At 37.2% G+C, this 21,967-nt stretch overlaps 2 protein-coding genes across 3 annotated transcripts in view; one reads left to right on the plus strand and one right to left on the minus strand.

Annotated features, from left to right (window-relative positions):
* Positions 1-5,710: 5,710 nt before the first annotated feature.
* On the minus strand, positions 5,711-6,430 carry RpL31 (ribosomal protein L31). Its single transcript, XM_089234976.1, has one exon. The coding sequence runs from the start codon at positions 6,268-6,270 to the stop codon at positions 5,896-5,898; it is 375 nt and encodes a 124-aa protein (XP_089091102.1). The 5' UTR covers positions 6,271-6,430; the 3' UTR covers positions 5,711-5,895.
* A 1,518-nt stretch (positions 6,431-7,948) lies between these two features.
* The window catches only part of LOC149084554 (protein SSUH2 homolog), a 28,841-nt gene continuing 14,822 nt past the window's right edge, over positions 7,949-21,967 (plus strand). Inside the window, exons 1-3 of one of the 2 annotated variants that reach the window (XM_089234979.1) lie at positions 7,949-8,104; positions 16,155-16,249; positions 20,455-20,589. In XM_089234979.1, coding sequence (XP_089091105.1) covers positions 16,156-16,249; positions 20,455-20,589 — 229 coding nt within the window. In that variant the 5' untranslated portion in view covers positions 7,949-8,104; position 16,155. The remainder of the gene's footprint in view (positions 8,105-16,154; positions 16,250-20,454; positions 20,590-21,967) is intronic. The other variant, XM_089234978.1, reaches the window with a different exon arrangement.

A 21,967-nucleotide genomic window follows, 5' to 3' on the forward strand; every position in this document is an offset into this window, starting at 1 on the left:
GTTCCTGCACTCAGATTTCAACGTGTACCAATTTGTTAGAAGTTCAGCAGCAGAATGTGGTCTCTCCCCTTTAAAAAGTCTCGCCACAGAGAGCAATTCAAACATTACACTTCTGAAATATATATGGCAGCACTGAAAAATCAGACTGTTAGGTACACACAGTTCCACTTCCGACACAGCTCACTTGGTAGTAAATTGCGCATAGATGGCGATAGACCTGAGTTGTGCTCGGTGTGAAAGTGGAATATGGATGAGGTACATGTGTGGTTTAGTAGTAGTAATTCTGTGGTCAGATGGCAAAATATCACAAGTCACTTTTCTCAAAATATTGAGTTCACCTTCTCGAGTCTTGTTCATCAAAATTTTGGAAGGTGACAAAATTTCGACCATCTCTTTCAGTTTATGAGGGACCAACAGAGGCAAATTGCAATAACTCAAAAAACCAGTATCACATTTGGGCATCAGTATCAAGTATTGTTTGCAAATTTGCCATTGTGAAATTTTGAAAAAGTGACAACATTTTGCCATCTGAGCACAGAATTAGTAGGGCTAGGATTTTTATGACCTAAAATTATGCCACTTTTCAGGTTTATTAACCAATCCATAGTGACATATTTTTAGGTTGTAAAAACCCCAAGCCCTAGTACAGCGGTTCTCAACATTTTTGACTCGCAGAGTCCTTTTTAGTAAAAACATTCTATGGTGGAGCCCTGTAGACCCATTTTTAATTATTCATTAAAGTTACTGATTTACTTTTACTATTTAAAAATATTTATAATTACTTTTTTCAATTTTAATGTTTTTTTTTTCATTTTCCTAGAGCGGCCACTGAGCCCCTGGAGAGTGAACAAGGGCTCCACGGAGCACCAGTTGAGAACCACTGCCCTAGTATTTCGCGTTTTGGGAATTTACAGGGCAGAGCTCAATAGGTCTTATTTTACTAAGGGGTCATTCAAGTATTACGTCAGCATTGGGGGGAGGGGTTTCGGATTTGCTGACTTTTGATGACAAGGGTGTGTTTGAAGGTTGCTTACGTCATCAACCACCCTTTTTGAAGATATAAAATATTCTAAGCTGCTGACAAGGGGGGGGGGGTCAAAAATAGATAAAAATCTGCCAGCGTAATACTTGAATAGTAGTCTAGTAACCTAACTAGAGTTTAAACATTCCTTAATCGGAAGAGATACAATCAGTAGTTTTTTTGTATGCTGTATTTGGGACCAGTGTTATCGGGAAATATATAATCATATACTGGGAAATATAATCAATATATAGAAGAGGTTTCCGAATTAATATAACTCTCCATTTTGCCTTCACAGTCGCTCCTGCTTCCAACATTCCCATTGAGAGTGTTTTTCTACTTTTTTATACAACTTCCAAATAAATTTCTCATGGTCCAAACTCTTACTAATAGTCCTGGAGGTTTCCCATTTGAAGCGTTTTCTCATTTATGTCTTTTTTTTTACATCATAAGCTACTTTACTGCACACCAACTCGGGTCATGTACAGCCATTCGACAATTTCCAACCGATGGAGTTGGGTGGAAAATGAAGGCATCATCTATTTTGTGGTCATCCTAGGTTCGGTTGGTAAAGAACTTGCTTCTGACATTCTATGCCCAGATTCGAACCCGTGGACCTCGATGGCAACCTACAGAGTGGGAGACGAACATCTTAGCACTGTGCCACCTCTGTACTTATTTTAGATGATTTCGATCACTGCTGAAAGGAATTCAGAGCTCGTTTTCGTGCCATAGAATTTTCATCGAAAACAACTGTCTCTCCCTTCCTGAGTTTATGTTCCCAAATTAGAAATAAGCAGCATCCACTTAACCCCTTCACGTACAGGCTTTTCACAACAAATTTGGATGATCTCTATTTGACCTATCAGCAATTATTCCAACCACATGTTAAGGCGCGTGTACATTAGCAAGTGGATCATGCAGTGAAAGCATTTGCAATTGGCTGTTCAGTAATTTGTACGGTGTTGTGAACGATTCTTGAGCTGTTCAAACTGGGCCCACCTGGAATTGGTTTTTTCAACAAACACAAAGGAAGTTTGTGCATCCACAAACGGATTAGAACTGCTGCAGGGGATCATATGTTGCAAGATCATCTCACTAGTGTATAAGCGCCTTTAGGAAACGGAAGAAGGGGAAAGAAAAAAATATAGATAAGTATAGCTAAAAGAGTATACAGATTTTTCTTTAGCAACCATTCCATTACAATGACCTGAAGGATAGGTCCCAAATGTTTTCATAGATCTACTATCATATATGAAGGGTCTGGGGGAAGGGGTAAGTCAGTCCATAAAACTAAATTTTTCAGGAGATGGAAAAAAAAAAAAAAGATTTTCTTCAAAAATCTAGTATAGCTTTCTGTGCATGTCACAAAATTCCCTTTCTACTGCGTATGTAGTGGACTATGATAATCTTTCCATCCATGCACTGTAACTATTGTTTCCCTTGACCCTTCATATGTTTTACTTTCAATATAACGTTCACTTTTGATGGGATGAAGGGTGGTCGTTATATCGAGCGCCGACTGTAGCAGAAAGAAACATACATGGGGATAAAATCACTAACAGAAGTATCGAGAGAGAGAACAACTTCAGTTTGCGATGGTGAGGAGAGAGAAAAGAAAACATCACTAGCTTGAATTTATTCCCACTGGTGTTTGGAAGAAATATTTCGTCCGTGAAGAGGTTACTGACTAGACTTTTTTTCAGCCTCCAGATTTTCACATTTTTGTAGCTATGTCAATCTACCGACCCCATCAATTTATTCTTCGCCTTACATCAGAGCTTGACAAATCCCTAGTAACTCATAAATTTGTATTTGTGATTTCTAAATTAGAGTCCATTGGGAGTGACACTAAGTTCCTGATTTCATAACTGTCTTCTCCAGCATGTGAAGAGGTTATCAGGCCCGTTCGAAAAAAACATTTAAGACCATTTTTCTTCAGATTAAAAAGCCACAATAGATTTAGCTGGCACCTAAATTGGTTTTTTGACTGCCAGCATGGTATACCAAAGATAGGCGAACCGTTTCCCAGAACACGAATTACCATTTAGGTCACCAATCTCCATATCACATGTAAACAACTTCAATATTTTGCCTCCAACTACGTGTTATAAGTAACAATTACCAATAATAGTGATTGATCCTATTATTAACTATTGATCTAGGCAAATATTGCTGAATCAGAGTTAGTGAATAGAAGTTGCCAAATAATGGTAATTTGTGTTTCGGGAATTCAGTGACAAAATCGATCATGTGATTGTTTGTATTCACTATTATCATGTTTATCTATAGGTGTCCAAAACAGATTTTCAGAGAAAATGCTTTGAAAAAGACAGCAGTGAAAATGTACCGAATATAGTGGAGTAATGTAGGGACTTTTTCTTCTATATTTAGTGATACCTAGGCTTATAAAGATTTTTTGGATGTTAGATCCCATAGATGGGAACACCTACGAACCCGACAAAGTTGTCTCTACACTAGCTTTAGGCAGCCAGCATTGCTTTTTGTATATAGTGTAAAATAAAAATATCTTCAGTACTCATCCTCCCATAAATATTCTCATTTACCCAATTTTGAAACTGTTCCAGCATCACTGTAGTTTTGAGTTAGGTTGATTTAATACGCACCTCTATCAGGGGTCTGTCCAGACTTATTTATGAAAATGAACCTTGAACAACAGTCTTGTCAATCTCTTATATATAAAAGGAAAAGCCGTATTTATGATTGTGTTAATTTGTATTTTGTGAGGGGTTCAGGAAACCTGAATTTCAGCTGGACGGACCTCTGCCTATACCCAACGATACCCAAAGTATTCCCAAAAAGTATTATTATACTGTAAAAGATGAAATATAGCAAAACTATGGAAAGGTGTGCCAGAACTAGAGCAAGCGATTATAATTATACAGGGGCATTACCATGCCATGCAACTTCGGCAAAACTACAAATGGTATTGGCTGAAAGGATATTCTTACTCTACATTAAAAAAAATGAATATTGTCTTCACCATATTACTGAAATAATTCGGGAGCATTCACAGAACAGTGGTGTCACGTGCGATTTCATGGTCATAATTTCATCGCATGCCTGTTGCTTGTGGATTCTTTTTATTTAAAAAAAAAAAAAAAAAACTTTTTCCTGTTGCTTGCATTCTTTTTTTTTTGTGGGTGAATTCCTGATATACAGCTGTTATTTTTTCAATCTGAAAAAAAACAATCTGATCTGCTAGGATTATCAGCAAAACCATAGCAACATCTAATAACATTTGAAAATGTGCCAGAGAGGATGATGTTGGCAATGCTTCATTGTTATGCATATTCACCGATTTGGGTACAAGAAGGTATACTATACATTGGGAATTAATCCAAGAAAAATTTTAATCCAATAAATCTCAAAAGACGACCGAAGTTTCAGATATTTGGCGACAACTTCTAGCACAATCATTCTTATCAAAAGCTGTTACATATAAGTAATTGAAACACATACTGCAGTGAAACGCTTGATACAGTATAATCCAGATCACCAAGGGCACAGTCAGTCACTAAGGCAGGAATAATTTTTCAAGATTTTCCATTCCAGGTGGCGCTAGTAATGCGGGCTATTCAAATGGTGTCTTCCCTTGTGTGACAGTATTTGAAAGCCTCATTTTGTTTTCCGTTGTCTGAATGTCTCGTCTCACTAGAATTATGTTTCCGTCAGGTTGTACTTTCCCTGATATATTTATTTTTTTTTGTAACTTCTGCCCATCCGTTTTCAGTGTCGCAAAGAAATGTCATAATATTTTAGTTTACCATTATTTTAAAGAGTCTGGATACCCAGAGTGACTTGTGTTGCAGTCCAGGATTTATTTTTTTCTGTGTAGGAAATTCCCAACGTGGGCGTTAACACCCCCTTGGAGGCGATGAGACAAAAAGATTGGGAAACTATGGTATAGAAATATCTATTTTTTATAACCAGAAGGACCATAGCTTATTTAAGTTGGAATTCCTAAGAGACTGTGAATACCCGGAAAACTTATACCCAGGATCAATTTATATTTTTTTCATACTGAAAATATTTATTTGTAATATTATTGTTGGTTCCCAGTTTTATGTTTCCTTTGGCATACGTAGTCAGTCATAGCCCTGGCGACTTTTCCTTGACCCGCCGAACGTGTTTGGCACAAAAAAAAAAATCTCCAAGAGATTTCGATTACACTGCATCTGTTCCAAACGCTTAAATAACGATGCTCAATGGACAGGAGGAAAATATAGATGGAACATTACATTGGGAAATTGAGTGGGACCAGAAAAAAATATTGTTCCCAAAGATTTCCACCGTATAACAAAACATTCACTTCAAACAATCCTCAGTTGCATAATATAATCAGTTTCGGGAATTTTTCACGACTGTGGCAGAAGAAAAAATTGGTGATTTTGGTCCTAAAATAATGGCTATTGGCACCCATTTATTTAAGTGTATGTTAATTTATGGTGACACATTGCTGTTTTTGAACAGTAGAAAACTTGGCGATAAAAGGTGAACTGTGTATCGGGAATAAAACCACTGACCCTATTACATCCTTAAACTCTGGAATGCATTAAAATGAAACACCCCAACAACATGCAAATGTTTCGACGCCTTCAAATCATCAAAATAAACCCAAGCGAATTGCATTGAACAATGACAAGATTCGAATCAACCTCTCAATCATTTCTCCAAAAGTTATTTAAACATTTATTAACGCTAAACGACAGGAGTTATCCGTGTTACAAACAACCACGCTGTATAAGAACACAACATATACCGCGAAGCACATGATCGAGGATGATTCAGGATTGTCCGTAGCACAAACAAGTCCACCATCATCCAGCGTTACTTATTCATTCATACAGTTCCTACTTGTCGGCAGGGTCGACGTTTTCAGTCTGTAGGCCCTTGAAAGTCGTCACGTGGACGTGGGTCACTAAGGTGTACAGCTTGTGGATGGAATCCTCGTCTTCGTTCCTCCTCCTCGAGAGCCTCACCCGGACCCTGAAAGGCACGTTCCTCACGCCCTTGGACCAGATGAATTTGTTGAGCCTCGTGTCGACTCGCACGTCGGGGGTTCCCATCTGCTTCTCGGCGAACTTGCGGATCTCCTTGATGGCACGAGGAGCCCTCTTCTTGAATCCTATGCCATGCAGCCTCTTGTGGAGATGGATCGTGTACTCGCGGGTCACTACCTCACTGAGAGCCGACTTGGCTTTCTTTTCTCCTTTCGGTTTGCCCATTTCTACTCACCGAAAAATACCTCTATGTAACGGCACTTTTTTGAAACGATCTATACTAGAATTCAATTAAACGACAACCACAACGTGGCCAAAGTTATGGCGACCGCACTGGAAAAAGCTGTCTATGCCGTTGCCACGAATAATAAATGAAATAAAGAAACGTGACAATACACGGACTTCGCTATGAGAATTTCTTTTATTGTCTATTATTGCTCATATTTTCACACTACCGAGTTGCTGTCTGATCAACAAATTAGGATTAAAGATTGTGAAACGGATGAAATCTAGATGAAAAAATTAAAAAAAACATTTTTTGATAAAAAAGTAAGAGAACTTTGTGATTTTTTTACTATTTATGTCATTATTGAAAACTCATAATAGTTTTGATTCAATATTTTAATTTTTCTTGACATTAAAAAAAAACTTTGCTCTGTTGCTGCCATCTAGTAGCACATATGACAACCTTTCTTACAGTTACTGACTTAAACCATTTTACTTACAATAAAATCTACATGAAAAAAAAACTAGAAATATTTCTAAGCAGGCCCTCTGAAAAATTTTGCATGTTTCTCGATATTTTTGGTATTACTAAAAGCTCAACAACAATTTTGATTTCATCCATTTATTTTTCTGGACGAAACATTAGAGTTTGGTCTTTTGCTGCCATCTATCAACTCTCGTAGCAACCTTACTTATGGTTTCTTACCTAAATATCAAACTCTTTTGTTTACAGCGATTACGGAATTACGATTTCTTTGCAGATGGACATCTAATTTTTTTATTCAATTAAATGTCCACATCAACAAATAACAGCATTGTATGGAAATTCTTTGCGTCTTCATCAAACACCATATGAGTCTTCTCGATGATATGAGTGGGAAGGCTAAACTATATTTCGTCAATGAAAAACGAAAATTCGTGATCTCAAATGCAAAAAATACGGTCAATTGCCAATTGTTGCCAAAGATGAGCAAAATTGTCAATCATAGCCGAAATCAATGAGAAATCGCTGATTGGAAGAAAAATGAAGCGTTAATAAAAATTGCAGAGCATTTAAATGTATTTCAAAATAATGTTGACCATGATGTACGTTTGAGATGAACTGACATCAAACTGTTTGGCGATGATGCTAAGCGTCCCGTTATTGTTTTGATAAAGTATGGTCATGCAATGGTCAAGAGGTGGAAATTCGGGGATCACTAGGCTGACCATATTTCTTCGAGAGAAATACGGGACATTGCGTTTCCAAATACGGGACATCGCCAATTATCGCCAAAAACAACGCCAAAACCAAATAAAGTTGCCAAATATTGTTGAAATTACGGAAAAATCCCAATGGCGGGAAATGATGCAAATTGCAGTGGATTACAATGTATTTCACGAAAGACAAACGTTCAAGCAAATGTGGGAGATCAATATTCTCATATATAGTTGTAATTATCGTAAAATAATTTATCAATTGAAAAATAATGTCAATCTTTGACTTCAATAAAGAATAAAAATTCAAGTAGGCTTTTCGTGTAAAATACGGGAAAAACCGAGACACTTTTGCCAAAAAGTCGGGATGGCCAAAAAAACAGAAAATACCGGGACTGTCCCGGGAAATACGGGACGTATGGTCACCCTAGGGATCACCTGACTTTGGTGGAAGGACCTAAGTCCGTTTTCAGGATTAACTCAGTCTTTTGTTTTGGTTTTCCATTTGTTTACAAAGTTTTCGGATGAGAAGACGCTAGGCAGCCTTGACGTTGAATCCGTAGCTGTTCAATGAACTTTTATTCAAAAAACTTCCTTTATTAGATGTTATAATTGCTTGACGTCCATCATAGTTTAGGTAAACGCCGCTAGGTGTATATTAACGAGGATATCAAATTTCATTGCACAGCTTCCTTTGTTCTGTCCCATAACATATAAATTGATGACCGTTCATTTATGTTCACAAAGGAGAGGCTAAATGACGTTGATACTAATAATTTTTTGGAAGCTGATTTTAAGCACTTATAATGTTGAACTGATTCTTACATTTATTATACTAACTAGAATACAGTCGAATCTCGTTATAACGAACTCCGAGAGACCGGAGAAATCACTTCGTTGTAAAGGAATTCCAGGTTTATGCATTGTTCCTATGTGAACTTATGTGGAGGGATTAGAAAAGTGTCCGTTAAACCGAGATTTTCGCTATAAAGATATTCGTTAAAACTGGATTCGATTGTATTTATAATTCTTTCAAAATGAGAAGAAATTCATGTAGAAATAGTGGTTATGTTTCAATGATATAGATCATAGTTTCCCAACCTTTTCTGTCCCATGGCCCCCTTCTTCAGAAATTTTCTCCCATCGCCCCCAATGCAATCCAACCCATAGGATCGTATGTTATACCCGTAGCTTCTACCGCCCCACTGGAACATTCCATTGCCCCACCCCAAGGGGCATTAATGCCCACATTGGGAATCACTGATATAGATCATATATGCTTAGCCCATGGGTCAAATGTGGCCTGCAACTTCAAACCTATTTATGCAAAACTGGACCGAGCCACACATTACCAGATCACTTAAATGAACTACGCATTTACAAATCACTTAAGTGGCCCACAGCACATTTACATATCACGTGATACACGCCACAGTTCCAGATCACTCAAGTGACCCGAGACACAAATATCACTTAAGTGACCCACGTCACATTAACAGATCAATAGCAACTTTGGCCCTTTTCCTTTGAAGATCATTGCAAATGGCCCTCAGCACATTCACACTTTGATTAAGTAATCTGCAGCACATTTCCAGATCACTGAACTGAGCTGCGGCACATTTACAGATTATTAAAATGACCCATGGCACACGTTGCCAGATCACTCTTGAATATCACTTAAGAAGTTGTCCACTGCCTATTTCCAGAAGACTTAATGCGCCCGAGTGGCGCATTGGTAAGATTTTTCCACCGAGATGTCCGCAGTAGACTTCATGTATCCCGGGACATACCAACGCTAATTGTGAATGGCACCACGATAATGGAAGATTATGAGAAAGCAAACGTTTTTGCAGACATATTTTCTGGTTCATATAATTTCAGTTGTTCCGGTTACGACCATCGTTATCAGGGCCTTATGAATGATCCTCTTTTTTTTCGTGACATGTTCAGCACTCAGACAATGAAAGCCATTATTGCTTCTCTTCCTGGTCGATCATCTCCGGGTCCTGATGGAATACCCAGTTGTTTCTACAAACGTCTTTCAGACCCGATATCTTCTCTGCTTAGCTCCATCTTCACATCCTTCTATGACTACGGGTCTATCCCATGCTCTTGGAAATCTGCAGTTATTAGTCCAATTTATAAGAATAAAGGCTCCAGGGCAGATCCAAATAATTATCGCCCGATATCGTTAACCGATATATCCTGCAAAATTTTCGAGAGATGCATCGTCAATCAGTTACTTTCATTTGCTGACGAGATGGGCTTAATCCCCTCAGTTCAGTTTGGCTTCATTCCTGGCCGCTCCTTACCAGTGTAGCAGTTGATTTGTCATGATATATGGGAGAGTTCTATAGACTCTGGACAAGAGATTGATGTAATTTATGTCGATTTCCAAAAGGCATTTGATAAAGTAGACAGATTGCTACTACTGAGAAAGCTAGCTTGCATAGGGGTTCCGGATAAAGTTGTGAGGATAATTCAAGAACTGCTGTCAGACAGAGTTCATCAGGTTCGCGTAGCCAACGTGATGTCTAGAGAATGTCAGGTGCCAAGCGGAGTTGTCCAGGGATCGGTGTTAGGCCCGATCTTATTTACTTTGTACACTTACGATATTACTCAGGCTGTGTCACCCATCTCTCTATTGCAATTCGCTGATGACGTGAAGTTATTCTCTCCAGTGGAAAACACTAGGGGCCCAAGAATTGCATGCCAACAACTTTTCCAGTGGAGTTGTCAGTATAAGCTACCTATTTCATCATCAAAAAGTGGATCAATGCATTTAGGTAGACGCACCGATCCTGAATATTACCAACTAGGTAATGAAACGTTACAGCAATTGGATTCATGCGTGGATTTAGGTATTGCAATGAGCCGCATTCTGGATTTCACTGATCATTATCATGGCATAGTCTGCAAAGCTAATAGAATTTCATATATGTTACGCATGGCATACTGTAAGTGTGATGTGCATACGTTGTCATATGCTTTCTGTGTGTACGTTCGCCCGACTCTGGAGTTCTGTTCGCAAGTATGGAGCCCTTACAAAATCAAGGACATACAGCTCCTCGAAAAGCCACAGAGGTCGTTTACTAAACGAATACCTGGCATGAGCGGTCTATCTTATTGCCAGAGACTTCAATTTCTGGGTTTACACTCACTGGAATGGCATAGAATCGCTGCAGATCTGAAGATGTGCTACAAACTAGTCCACCAAATTGTTCATCTACCATCGAGAGAGCCTTTCTTTGAGATCATAGACAGGCGAGTTAACCTACGTAGGCATCGCTTCCAAATAAGAATACCAATGGCTAGAAGGGATTGCTTTTTCCACGGATATAGATGCCGTGTGGCAAGAATATGGAACAGTCTTCCATCAGAACTTGTATGTACCTCCTATGCAAGATTTGCTTTCACTATTGGGGATTTCGACCTGACTCCGTATGCGAAGTGCTTCCCGTACTGACTATTTTTTTTTCTTCTTCCAGTATAAGTGCATTTCATGCCTTCTGGGGTTATTGTAAATAAATATATCTTCCACTCTGAAGGTTACCGTCAAGGTCCACTGGTTTGAATCCGGCCAAAGAACGTCTGAATCAGATTCTTTACCTACCGACCTGGGGCGACCACCGATAGATGTTACCTTCATTTCCCACTCAACTCCATTAGTGGCACATTGCCATAAAGCAATGTATAACCGGAGTTGGTGTGTGCAGGGCCGCAACTAGATGCTTGGTCACGCGGGGCAAGTGCTCATTTTGGCGCCCCCTTGTAATGTTGAAGGAGAGGTTTGAGAATAAAATTTGCTCCCACTCTGGTCCAGTGCCCGGGACACGAGACCCACCTGCTCCCCCTAGTTGCGGCCCTGAGTGTATGGTAAAGTAGATCATTTCAATGAACTAAATGAACATTTACACATAACTTAAATAACCGTGGCAGTTTCAAATATCAGCACAAATATCACTAAAGTTACTTGCAGCATGTTTCCACAAATCACACTTGAATATTACTTAAGTAGCTCACGACACATTTACAAATCACTAAAGTGACATGACATAGTTTACATGCCACACAAAGTCTACATGACACCATGACACAATTATACATTTGCAGATCAATTAAGTGACACAAGACACTATTTAAATATCACTTGAGAAGCCTGTGGCACATTTGCACTTCCGTTAAATAGCCCACAGCACATTTATAGAGTTGCTCAAGTTGCCTGTGACACGTTTTTATACAAATAAAGTGGCCTGCACTATTCTAAAGGTTGAGCACCTTCGATGTATATATGATCATTTTCGTAGTGTAATGACTGAGCAAAGGCATGCTCGTTCAAAGCATCTTGGGAATAACTTTCTCCAACCTAGATTGCTTCAAAATTGGCATTTAAAAATTTGCAAAGAACCTGAGAATTGAAATTTGGCGTCAAAAAAGATGATGTTTGACAATTGATATACAGTGTAACCATCATGTTACAATATTCTGCGGAACAAGAAAAAGTCATTGAGGAATTATCGTTATATATATCAAGAAGCGGCAGTGTAACATTAAAGCAACAAGCCTACAATGGTACAAATCTTCAGTCATTATTACCATTACACTTCATTCATGGTTTGATAAATAGATGGCAACACCATAATAAGCATTTCACAGAAACAAACTCTGTTTGATTCACACTCATTCCAACATATACCCCGATTCGTTAGAAGTTCCACAGAAGAAAATGGCAAGATTCGTTAGAAGTTCCACAGAAGAAAATGGCAAGACGGGTATAGGGGCTTCGTCGTGGGGGTGGGTGGGGGGTGACCCATTTCTTGGTTATTGATTCATAATGAAAATAGATTTTCTTGAGAACGAGATATAAAATGTGCGTTAAGGTAAGCAGCAGCTTAAAAACATGCCATTATTTCTACCCTTTATACCAACAGCACCTATAGCTGCTTGTAAATTAACGTATCAGGAAAGAACTTACTCTGCTCATTGATTACTTGTTAATCAACTTCAGGCATTTGGCGATAAGTTGCAGAAGTTCAAGTGATGAACTTGTTGTGGTTAAAAGTCTCTCCACAGAGAGCAGGTGGACCCATAACTCGATACTGTTTTACTCAATAAAAAATTCATTTGCATCTTTATTTCAGGAAATGGAAGACAGATGACAACGCAAACACGAAACAAGCACAACTCGACAACATAAATACATTAGGGCTACGCATATACTCAGAACACACATTCGGGCATGTGCAGATTCGTTAGAAATTCCGCAGGAATGTGTACCAGGTGCACATGCATGGTTAAGTAGTAGTATTTACTGTGGTAATCTTCGAACATAATGCAAAGGATTCTGGAGCATTTTCTTCACGAGAACAATAGGAGAAAATGTCTCCCTAGCCACTTCTATGTTCGTCCAATTCAATGTTTAACAAATGTCTCTCAGGAGTAGGAGTATATGAATGAACGAACGCCAGAACTTTGCCACTGGACTTATCTCGTTGCTGAGATCTCTTCCAGCCCAGTTTCATGGCAGAGTCTGGAACAAAGGAGTAGGAGTACAGTAAATATAATGAAATGATGAACCTCTCCGCTAATTATATGAAGTACAATTGATTAGATACCAAACAGAGACAAATTTTGAATAGAAAATTCACATTTGTCTGTGGGGGAATCAAATCATCCATCTGTAGGGAATCAATTTTTATTTGTGTAAATTTTACCACCGAATAAAATCCAGGGACTCCAAGGACCTGGAACCTGATTCCCATGTTTTCAGTGGGGCCCTAGACTGGATTTATCTTGAGCTTCTGCTATTGCAAATTTTACAGTGTTAAGGGGAAAAAAAAGGTTAATCAAAGTCCCCCCCCCCATCCTCCGTAATGAAACCTGTCAATTTTCCCATGAGGCGCCCATCCAGGAGCCCTGTCTAACTTTCCCATGAGATCTATGGAAGAAACTTCATTTACATTCATTTTATCAGAAAAAAAAAAAAAAAAAAATTCAGGACTACCACAGGGGTCCCCCAATGTACAGATATTTATTTGGACCGAGACTGATATTTATCGCAAGCTCCCTCTACTGCCACTTTATGATGTTAAAGCTGCAAGAATGAGATTCATCCTGAACCTCCAGGAACCTGTCACCCCCATCCCCATGACATTATGAATACAACTTATTTGCAAGGACTAAACCAATGAATCAAACCAGGACCCCTCCCCCAAAGGTGAACCCTCATATGGATTCCAATGATATACCTTGATTCCACCTGAAATTTTGTCAAACTTCCATTTAAGAGCCGTGGACAAAATTGAAATTGTACCAATAGATAGAACCCAGGGTCCCAACAAGAGTCTTCTCATGGGAGGGTGGCCTTTATTGCCCATCCAATGAATGTATTCTTAGTTGGTACATTACGTGTAATGTTATTCTTGTGGTTGGCAGGGAAGTGAACAGGATGACAGTGGTTTATCTACAATGTAAAAGAGCTACTGAAGGTATCTGTCGAAGTCTCTGCCCTGAGTACTAGGACCCTGTATGTTGGAAACACTAGTGATATATACATATCTAGTGTTAATATGTATATATAAACCACATATATGTATGGTTTCTGTACATACACATAACTTGGTCTCAATGGGTCAAACAGTTCCTGACAATATTCAGAAGTTTAATGAAAACTTGACCCAAAATCGTAACCAATTTCCGTCGCACGAAATCTTATTTCCATTGCATAGAAACAGGCATAAGACATTGCACTTTTTGAATTTGTGCTTTTATGTTATAGAGTAGATTTCACAGCAACACTTTTTTTATATTCTGAACACAAAATAATCCAATCAAATACAGATCATCTCAGCAATGAAGTTACTGACACATAACGTGTCAAATATTTGAAATTTTCTAAAAGAATGAATTTAATTTGAATTCCCGCATTTTCCATTGTATGCTTTTACTTGATAAAAACCAGGTTTTTTCCCCCAGCTTATCGGGTTCAAGGACCTTGGGTAACTTCAGCGTTAGGATAAGCTACTAAATAGTTTTTAATCAGTGTTTCTTAACCTTTTTTCGCCCATGGTCCCCTCTAGACCATTTTTTTTTCTCATGACCCCCCCCCCCCCCACCCATAAAGAAGCAAGACCCTTCCTGTTACTGAATTAATTTTTTGAGCAATTGATACTAAAGAAAAATTTCATGACTGAGGGGGTAACGACACCTGATTCAATGAGGGTTTTCATAGGGGGGCTCTATGCAGTGTCATCTCGCCCCCCATGGAGACCGTCAGGCAAAAGGATATTGTGAAGCCCCTACTTCAGCTCGAAACAACTTCTTATGATATATCCAAATCATGGTACCAGATCTCGTATTGTAGAACCTCTATTAATATCAGGGCTTTGTTCACTTATGCCTATGTTTTAAGATGGCCCTGTTTCTATGCAGGGCCGTTTTAGCAGCACATCCCCGTAAGCAGCAATCCCCTCCCCCCACTTGTCTGGCAGTACCTGTTTACACTACTGTGGTGGTCGAGTGGTCGTATAGTGACAGATTCTCATTGTGAGGGCCCGGATTCAAACCCCACTGTTGCCACAGTGGTGGTCAGTTAAAGTTGGTTTTCTGTGATTCCCAACTTCAAGGTGTGAATGCAAGCCGATCTCCCTGTTAATAAGTCTCACCACAGAGAGCAACAGGCTTACAGCAGTAAAATCTTGAATCATTGCACTTTGCTACGACCTGCACTATAACAAGCATTGCACCAAAACAACCCAATTCACATTGGGTTCACAACACGGACACGCACATTCCAACATGTACCAATTCGTTGCGTAGGAACCATGATATGGTCGTAGATCACTAGACATTGTTTTCCCACACAACCAAGGGACACTATCTGTAAGAAAGTTAGCATCAGATTTTGTAGAAGTCCAGCCGATGATGCTTGACCGGATCGTGATGAATGATCACCCACAGATGATGACCATGGGTTAGTTTCCAAATAATTATTTGGCAACATGCCAGGTGAACTGGCCAGTTTCACCCAACATGATCAACAAGGATCATCAGAAATTGAATGACGGGAATTATTTACCAATGGATATTCTCGGCCACCCTCAGCAAACAAGGTATTACATACAATATTAAGCTTATAAAAAATGTATTAAGAAAATACATAAACCCTAATGAGACTAGGCTATATTTCACCCGGGAGGAATTCACAGCATTAAATTAAGAAAAATATCATTGAGAGATTAATTTTGATGAGACATTAGCAGCTCTACCTGCAGTCTCATCCTCATCTAATGACTGGAAGACCCCACCCTCCAGCTCAAAGACTAAGCAGACAAATTGGCTCATACCAGAACGCTAGCGATACCTTCGGTGGTTTCCGGTAGCTGAGAGGGCCCTGGGGTCTAAAGGTAAGAAATTTCTTAATATTAACTATTAGTAATTAAAGCATGACCCAGACGCTGTCATATTACAATATCTTAAGACTGTAGGGAGTGGACCCCATGACCTCATGTTGAGAAACACTGGTTTTAATGGTTGTGACACTTTAAAAATTTGAACCTCAAACTTTTTTTTCCAGCTTCATCAAAATAATATTTGCATTCAACTATGGCATCAAATTGAATGAGCTATTACCATGAGAATATTGGTTTTACTTTGCCCATTATTAATATCTCATTTTCTTTTGCCAGAATGTCAGGTTACGCACCAATACAATCGCAGCCGCCATTTGGGCCTCATGGAGATGCATCTGGTGGATATTTTAATCCTAACTTTGGGTCTCCAGGTCAGTTTAATAACAGTATTACTTATATTTTCTCTTTTATGATGGTAATATTTGTTTTTTGAAAATTTGTAGTTTTTCTTACTTTCACCACCTTAAAGTTCAGTGATAGATTTGATTCATATGGTTATCATAAACTTCATCCATCAGTAAAATTGATGGATTTGCGAGGTGGGCTCTTTCAAATCTTGACCATTGTCTACCATGTGTGTCGTAATTAATCAAGATTTTATAGGATCTTTCTCTCTGGAACTTTCACCCCCAGAAATTTTGCCCCCGGCATTTCGCCTGCCCAGACCGCATTATATGCATCATTGCTAAAATAAAGTGTAAGTACGAGACAATTTTTTTTTTTTTTTAATTTCATAATAATGTGTCTTTCAACATGAGAATTGGTCATAAAGTCCCAGAAAAGTTTAAAAAAAAAATACTCAGGACTGTTTTTCTTGGGGTAAAACATGTTTCGCTCTTAACAAATTTGGCTGGCACCTAAATTTTTTTTTTGTATTTGTCCAGCCCTAGTAGACAGCACAACTTGTATCAAGATGCACATTGCAACACCAAGCAGCTGTTGAAGAACCATTTTGACAGTAACAACATGACACCACACCTGGCAGCCATGTTCACCTGACAGGTGAACACTACTATAACCCTTGCAACTTTTGGCTTTGGGAATACCCCAAAATGTTATGTGCAGTGGTCAGATTGCAAACTTTGATGAATTGAAAGCACATCTACATTATTACCATGGCATAGGCCTACTCTGATCTGTTGTTGAACAAGCACTTTTGTTCTTTTACCACACAGCCAGAGCGCAGTAGACAACATATTTAACATTTCTTGTGTAAGTTGTTGTTTGGTTAAATGACTCCATTTTTGTGATTTTTCCATGAATTACAAAATTGTGCCATGCTAATTGCATTATCATTTTGCCTTGACTTGCTGTCATATCCATTTTACGAGCAAATTTCTCATGTGCTGGATGAGTACAGTATCATCTATCTTATATTTTTAAGTATTTTTTCCTCTTTGAAATACAAAATTCCATTGCCTCAGGAACATTCATGAATATTAATACAAATTTTCTATTCATTCTGACTAGTGGTTTTATTTTACAGTGTTTTGAAATCAGAACTTTAGTTTTAATCACCCAGTATATTGTAAATCATTGATAATTAAATTGCATTAATTATGCTTCATTAAACACACTGTAACAGTACACTGCTTAGTTTTATCATAGTTTTTTCAAAATAGAGTCCTAATTAAGCATATTGAAAGAGTAACTTGGGGGAAAACATCTTTATTATATGGTTAATAATAACATTGAGAGAGAATTCCCAAACACAAAATATTTTCTTGAGTTAAGCTATAAAATAACTAAATTGAAAAAGTTGGTTTTTATTAAAATGTAAGAAATATTTATAGGTTATTTAAATATGAGAATTGCGTTAATTACATTAATAAACATTTTATTTTAATTAATAATTAGAAGTTTGAATGATTTTTCATAAATTTTATTGTTTTTAATATAAATGTTATTAATACCAAAAAAAAAAAAAATGGGTTGAACCAAAAAAAGCTGGTTTAAATCAAAAAAACCCCAGTTTTTTGGTTTCTTTTACCAACCCTGGGTAGGGCACACACAAATGAATCTAGGTGACAAATCAATGCAGAATCGGAAATGATACAGTAGTGTACACAGAAAACATACCACGCAAGTGAATGTGCATGCATTTCAACAAATAACAGAGTAGAAAGAAGGTGTTCAAAGTATCACCCATGAGCTGTAATGTGGGTCTCACATCCCTCGCGCATGAAATTACAATAAGCATTCTGGAAGATTCCGGGCATGTCTCAGACTTCCCTGCAATGCATGCAACCAGGTCATCAGTGCCGATATACAAGTCAAGTAACACATTGAATAAAACATCTGCTGTGGATATGTTGATATAATATACAGTTTTATGACTTTTGTCCTATTCACTTCTATATATTTTTACCTCGGTTATAACATACCTTGCTCAAAACATACACCTTGGATATAGATTACCAAAAAAAAAATTGGCCTGATCAGAGCTGAATGTTTGCTGCCCAGCAGGCTGTCTGGCGGCTTACAAATCACCAGGGCTGGCATGTGAAGGGGAAAGACAAGTTGTGCATTATTTCTTAAATCGACAATACAAGTGTATGTATGTGTAGAGAAGGATAGAAAAGAACCAGGAGAGGATTTTCCTCACAAGTAATTACAAAATAAGTGCTCATCCAGAGAAGATGCAAAAACAACCCAGTTGAAGGAATTATAAGTCAGAAAAAGCAAAGAGAAAAAAAATTGTCTTAACCCAGTGGGGGGCAAACTGTTTTAGGAGGAAGACAAAAAAAAATTGATGAGCCGGACATATCTGGCCATTTATTCATTATTGGAATTTTTGTGCTTAGAACTAAATGAAGTGGCAGGATGTGTTCTTTACTTTGAAGACTACCATGGTTTCATTGCAAATGAGACACATTGGTTTATCCTTTACAACTATGAAAAAATAAATATAAGTACAACATTTATTGAATATTATGTTTAATTGTTTTGTATATGCAAGGGGGGGGGGGTGTTAAATAAATTTCTATATAAATTCTTACAACTATATTTTCCATATGCAAAAAGTGGAATAACCCCTTGAATGAATTTTTTAAAAACACTGAAATTGAAAATAAGCTATGCTACTGCAGTTTGTCTAGCACTAGCTTGGCCAAAGAAAAAAAAAACAAATTTAGTTAACTAAAAAAATTGTTTGGATACAACATACTATACGGAAAAAACGTTGAAAAATATTAGTCTAAAACCAACATATTTTTTTATAACATTCATTACATGCGCTGGTGGCATCCTAATGTTTTCTCACAAAAGGCATAAATTTTTTCAGTAGTAAAAAAAATTGCAAATTTCATAGCCGCGATAGTTGCAGTTATTATCTACAGATGATGCTGTGAAAAGAATTTTCAGTTTTAGCGCTACCTGTCAGCAATAAAGATAACCATTCTTATAACAAATTTTTGTTATTTAATAAAATCCTGTCCTTGTGTGCAAACTAAATCGTTTGTTTTTCGAATTAATGAACTATTACTTTTTTTATCACCTGATCAATATTTATTTGAGGAAAATTTCACTCAAAAATTTCCCTTTTGAATAAATTTTTCACACACACTTTGGAAAATGTGCTGCCAGCTATCAGTGAAAATATGTAGTCAAGTATGCTTATAAATTAATAAACTGCATATATAATTAAAAATATTTTTTTTTGTTTTATGAACTTAATATTTCTGCAAATGTCAAGAAAATTCCTTCGTGTATATTGTAGCTGGGAGAAAAATTCATTACTAGTTACCATCACTGAGGCGCAGAGTCTAATGTGGCGGGGAAGATATAATGAACTGTGTGGGTCTTTTCTTTACCTCTGCGCTGCTGCATCCTTATTATAGAGCGCTCACAAAAAAAAGCGCTACTCCTCGAGCGCTGAAAATATGTACTAAACTTGTGTGTAGTAGAGTCTCTTGCTAAAAGTTCTAAATTATTCTCCTGCAAATGGAAACGGCATTTCACCTCTCAATATTTTCCCAATCAAACAGCAATAAAACTCACGGGATGTATATCAGTTTTTAGACAAATTAACATTCGGATAACTTAGGGTATCAAAATGATGCCTAGAAATTCTCTCAGGGGGCGTGTGTGTCTTCGCGTCTTTATTATGAGCTGCCCCTGATATTAATGCTTGTATAAAAATCAATTTGCATTGTGTGGTTTAGTATAATGTGATACAAAATAAACGTAATTTTTTCTTGCAAGAAATATGCTGTGCACACTAGACTAATGTTCATTATGCTTCAAATTGTTTTTGTATGAACTTTCAGCTATCAGTATGAATATGAACTTTTCTATGTACATACTCGAATATTTTCCTTCAAGTTGAAAAAGTTTTAGCAAATATTTCTTTTTTGCTCATAACTTAGATTGCTCGGAAGTCAAGACACCCAGAACCCCAATGTGTACTGATCTATCTATAATATCTGATTTTAGAAGGTGGGGGGGGGGGTTTAAACATATCTGATTTATTTGCAGGAGTTTATAAACATTGATTTTTTTAAATGCTTTAGCTGAAAATTGATACATTTTATTTAAATTTTTGTAATTTTTCTCTCCCATTATCAAAAACAAACAGGTGCTGTTCAACCTCCTCCTCCTGGGTTTGCTTTGGGTTCTTCCCCATCCTCTCCAGATGGCATTTCACCTTCAGCTCCAAGTTTAGATGATATTCATAAAATACAAGGTTACGAAAAAACTGCATTTAAAAAAGGTAAGTTAGAACTTTACTTGATCAGATTTGAATTCACATTGGTTCTGTCACAGATGCTACTGTCCTTTGCATAATGTCATCATAGAAAATTATACCTAACACTTGAATGCGTGAATTTCTATTTTGTGGCAATCATTTTTTTAATTTAAGGATTTAACTACAAGTTCTTCACAAGTTTCTTTTTTCACAATGTAAAAATGTATGAACTTTTAGACATTTTGCAACATTTGTTTTCCTACCAATTTTACAAAAAATGTGTGTAATATCGGCAATAAGAGTTTAAAAAAATGCTTCTCATATGTACAGCATAGCTGCCAAGTCTTCCAAATTTCTACTCCACCTCTTGTACTCCTGAAAAATACTTATACCGCCCAAATCTTGACCATGATTACAAAAAAATCTCTATTTTTTGGGGGGATTATTCCCAAATTTACCTGGAAAAAAATATCATTGCTTTTGTTTTCAATCCCCAAAACGATGTATTAAGTACAATGTTGTTGCCATTACATCAAATCACAAAAAAAGATTTCATTTTCTGGGGAGAAAAAGTAAAATTCTTCAAACAGCCAGCATCAATTCAGCCTTTCAACATTCGAAACTGATGAAAAGATTTGTATCTGTCTTGACCATTTGTCCCATTTCGAACACAGTGATGATTTTGTCAGTATGATTTGATTTGAGAATAGTAATGACATATAATTTCAACCGTGCTAATCAGCACTAGCTTACATGATGGCAAGTTTTTATAAAGAGGAAAAATCTGTCATTGTTTTGCAAAAATCCCTTTTGTATTTATTTTTGCACAGAATTTGGATCTGTGCAAAAACCAAATTTTCATTCTCCCAAGTAGGCAGCTATGACACACAGTTACATAATCAAAAGGGTTGATGAAAAATTTATGGTATCATTTTAAAATATGTTATTAGTGTTTCTTTGTTCAGTTTCAAAATAAATTACAAGTATGCAATAGACATCAAAAAATTCTGAATTTCATGTACCAAAAAAAGAATTCCTTGAACTTTCCAACTATAGTGATGTTCATACAGGGTGCATAGGCAACTGGGGCCATGTGACATTTTACTGGCAAACCGTTGATTCTAGGGGCATACTTCCAATTTGAAAAAGCATCCGATTAATGTGTAGTACTCAGATACATCACATTCATATAGCAAGGGGTTGTGTTGTTATTAAAATAAAAAATTAACTTTTTATACGAACACCATGTGCTCAAAAACCCAATTAGAAAATTGTTGCATGTCTCTTCTGATCTGATGCAAACAAAAAAAAAAAACATAATCACAGATTATTCTGGGTATATCTGGATAACAAGATTTGTGTCCCTTCAATATTGTATAATCATTTCTGTGTGGCCACAATA

This window comes from Pholcus phalangioides, unplaced genomic scaffold, assembly GCF_987345545.1.
Source record: "Pholcus phalangioides strain wild (caught in Gottingen) unplaced genomic scaffold, Ppha-v1.0 ptg000008l_1, whole genome shotgun sequence".
NCBI classification, from domain to species: domain Eukaryota; kingdom Metazoa; phylum Arthropoda; class Arachnida; order Araneae; family Pholcidae; genus Pholcus; species Pholcus phalangioides.

Coding starts and splice junctions, on each gene's coding strand:
- RpL31 (XM_089234976.1), bottom strand. CDS start 6,270: ATGGGCAAACCGAAAGGAGAAAAGAAAGCCAAGTCGGCTCTCAGTGAG.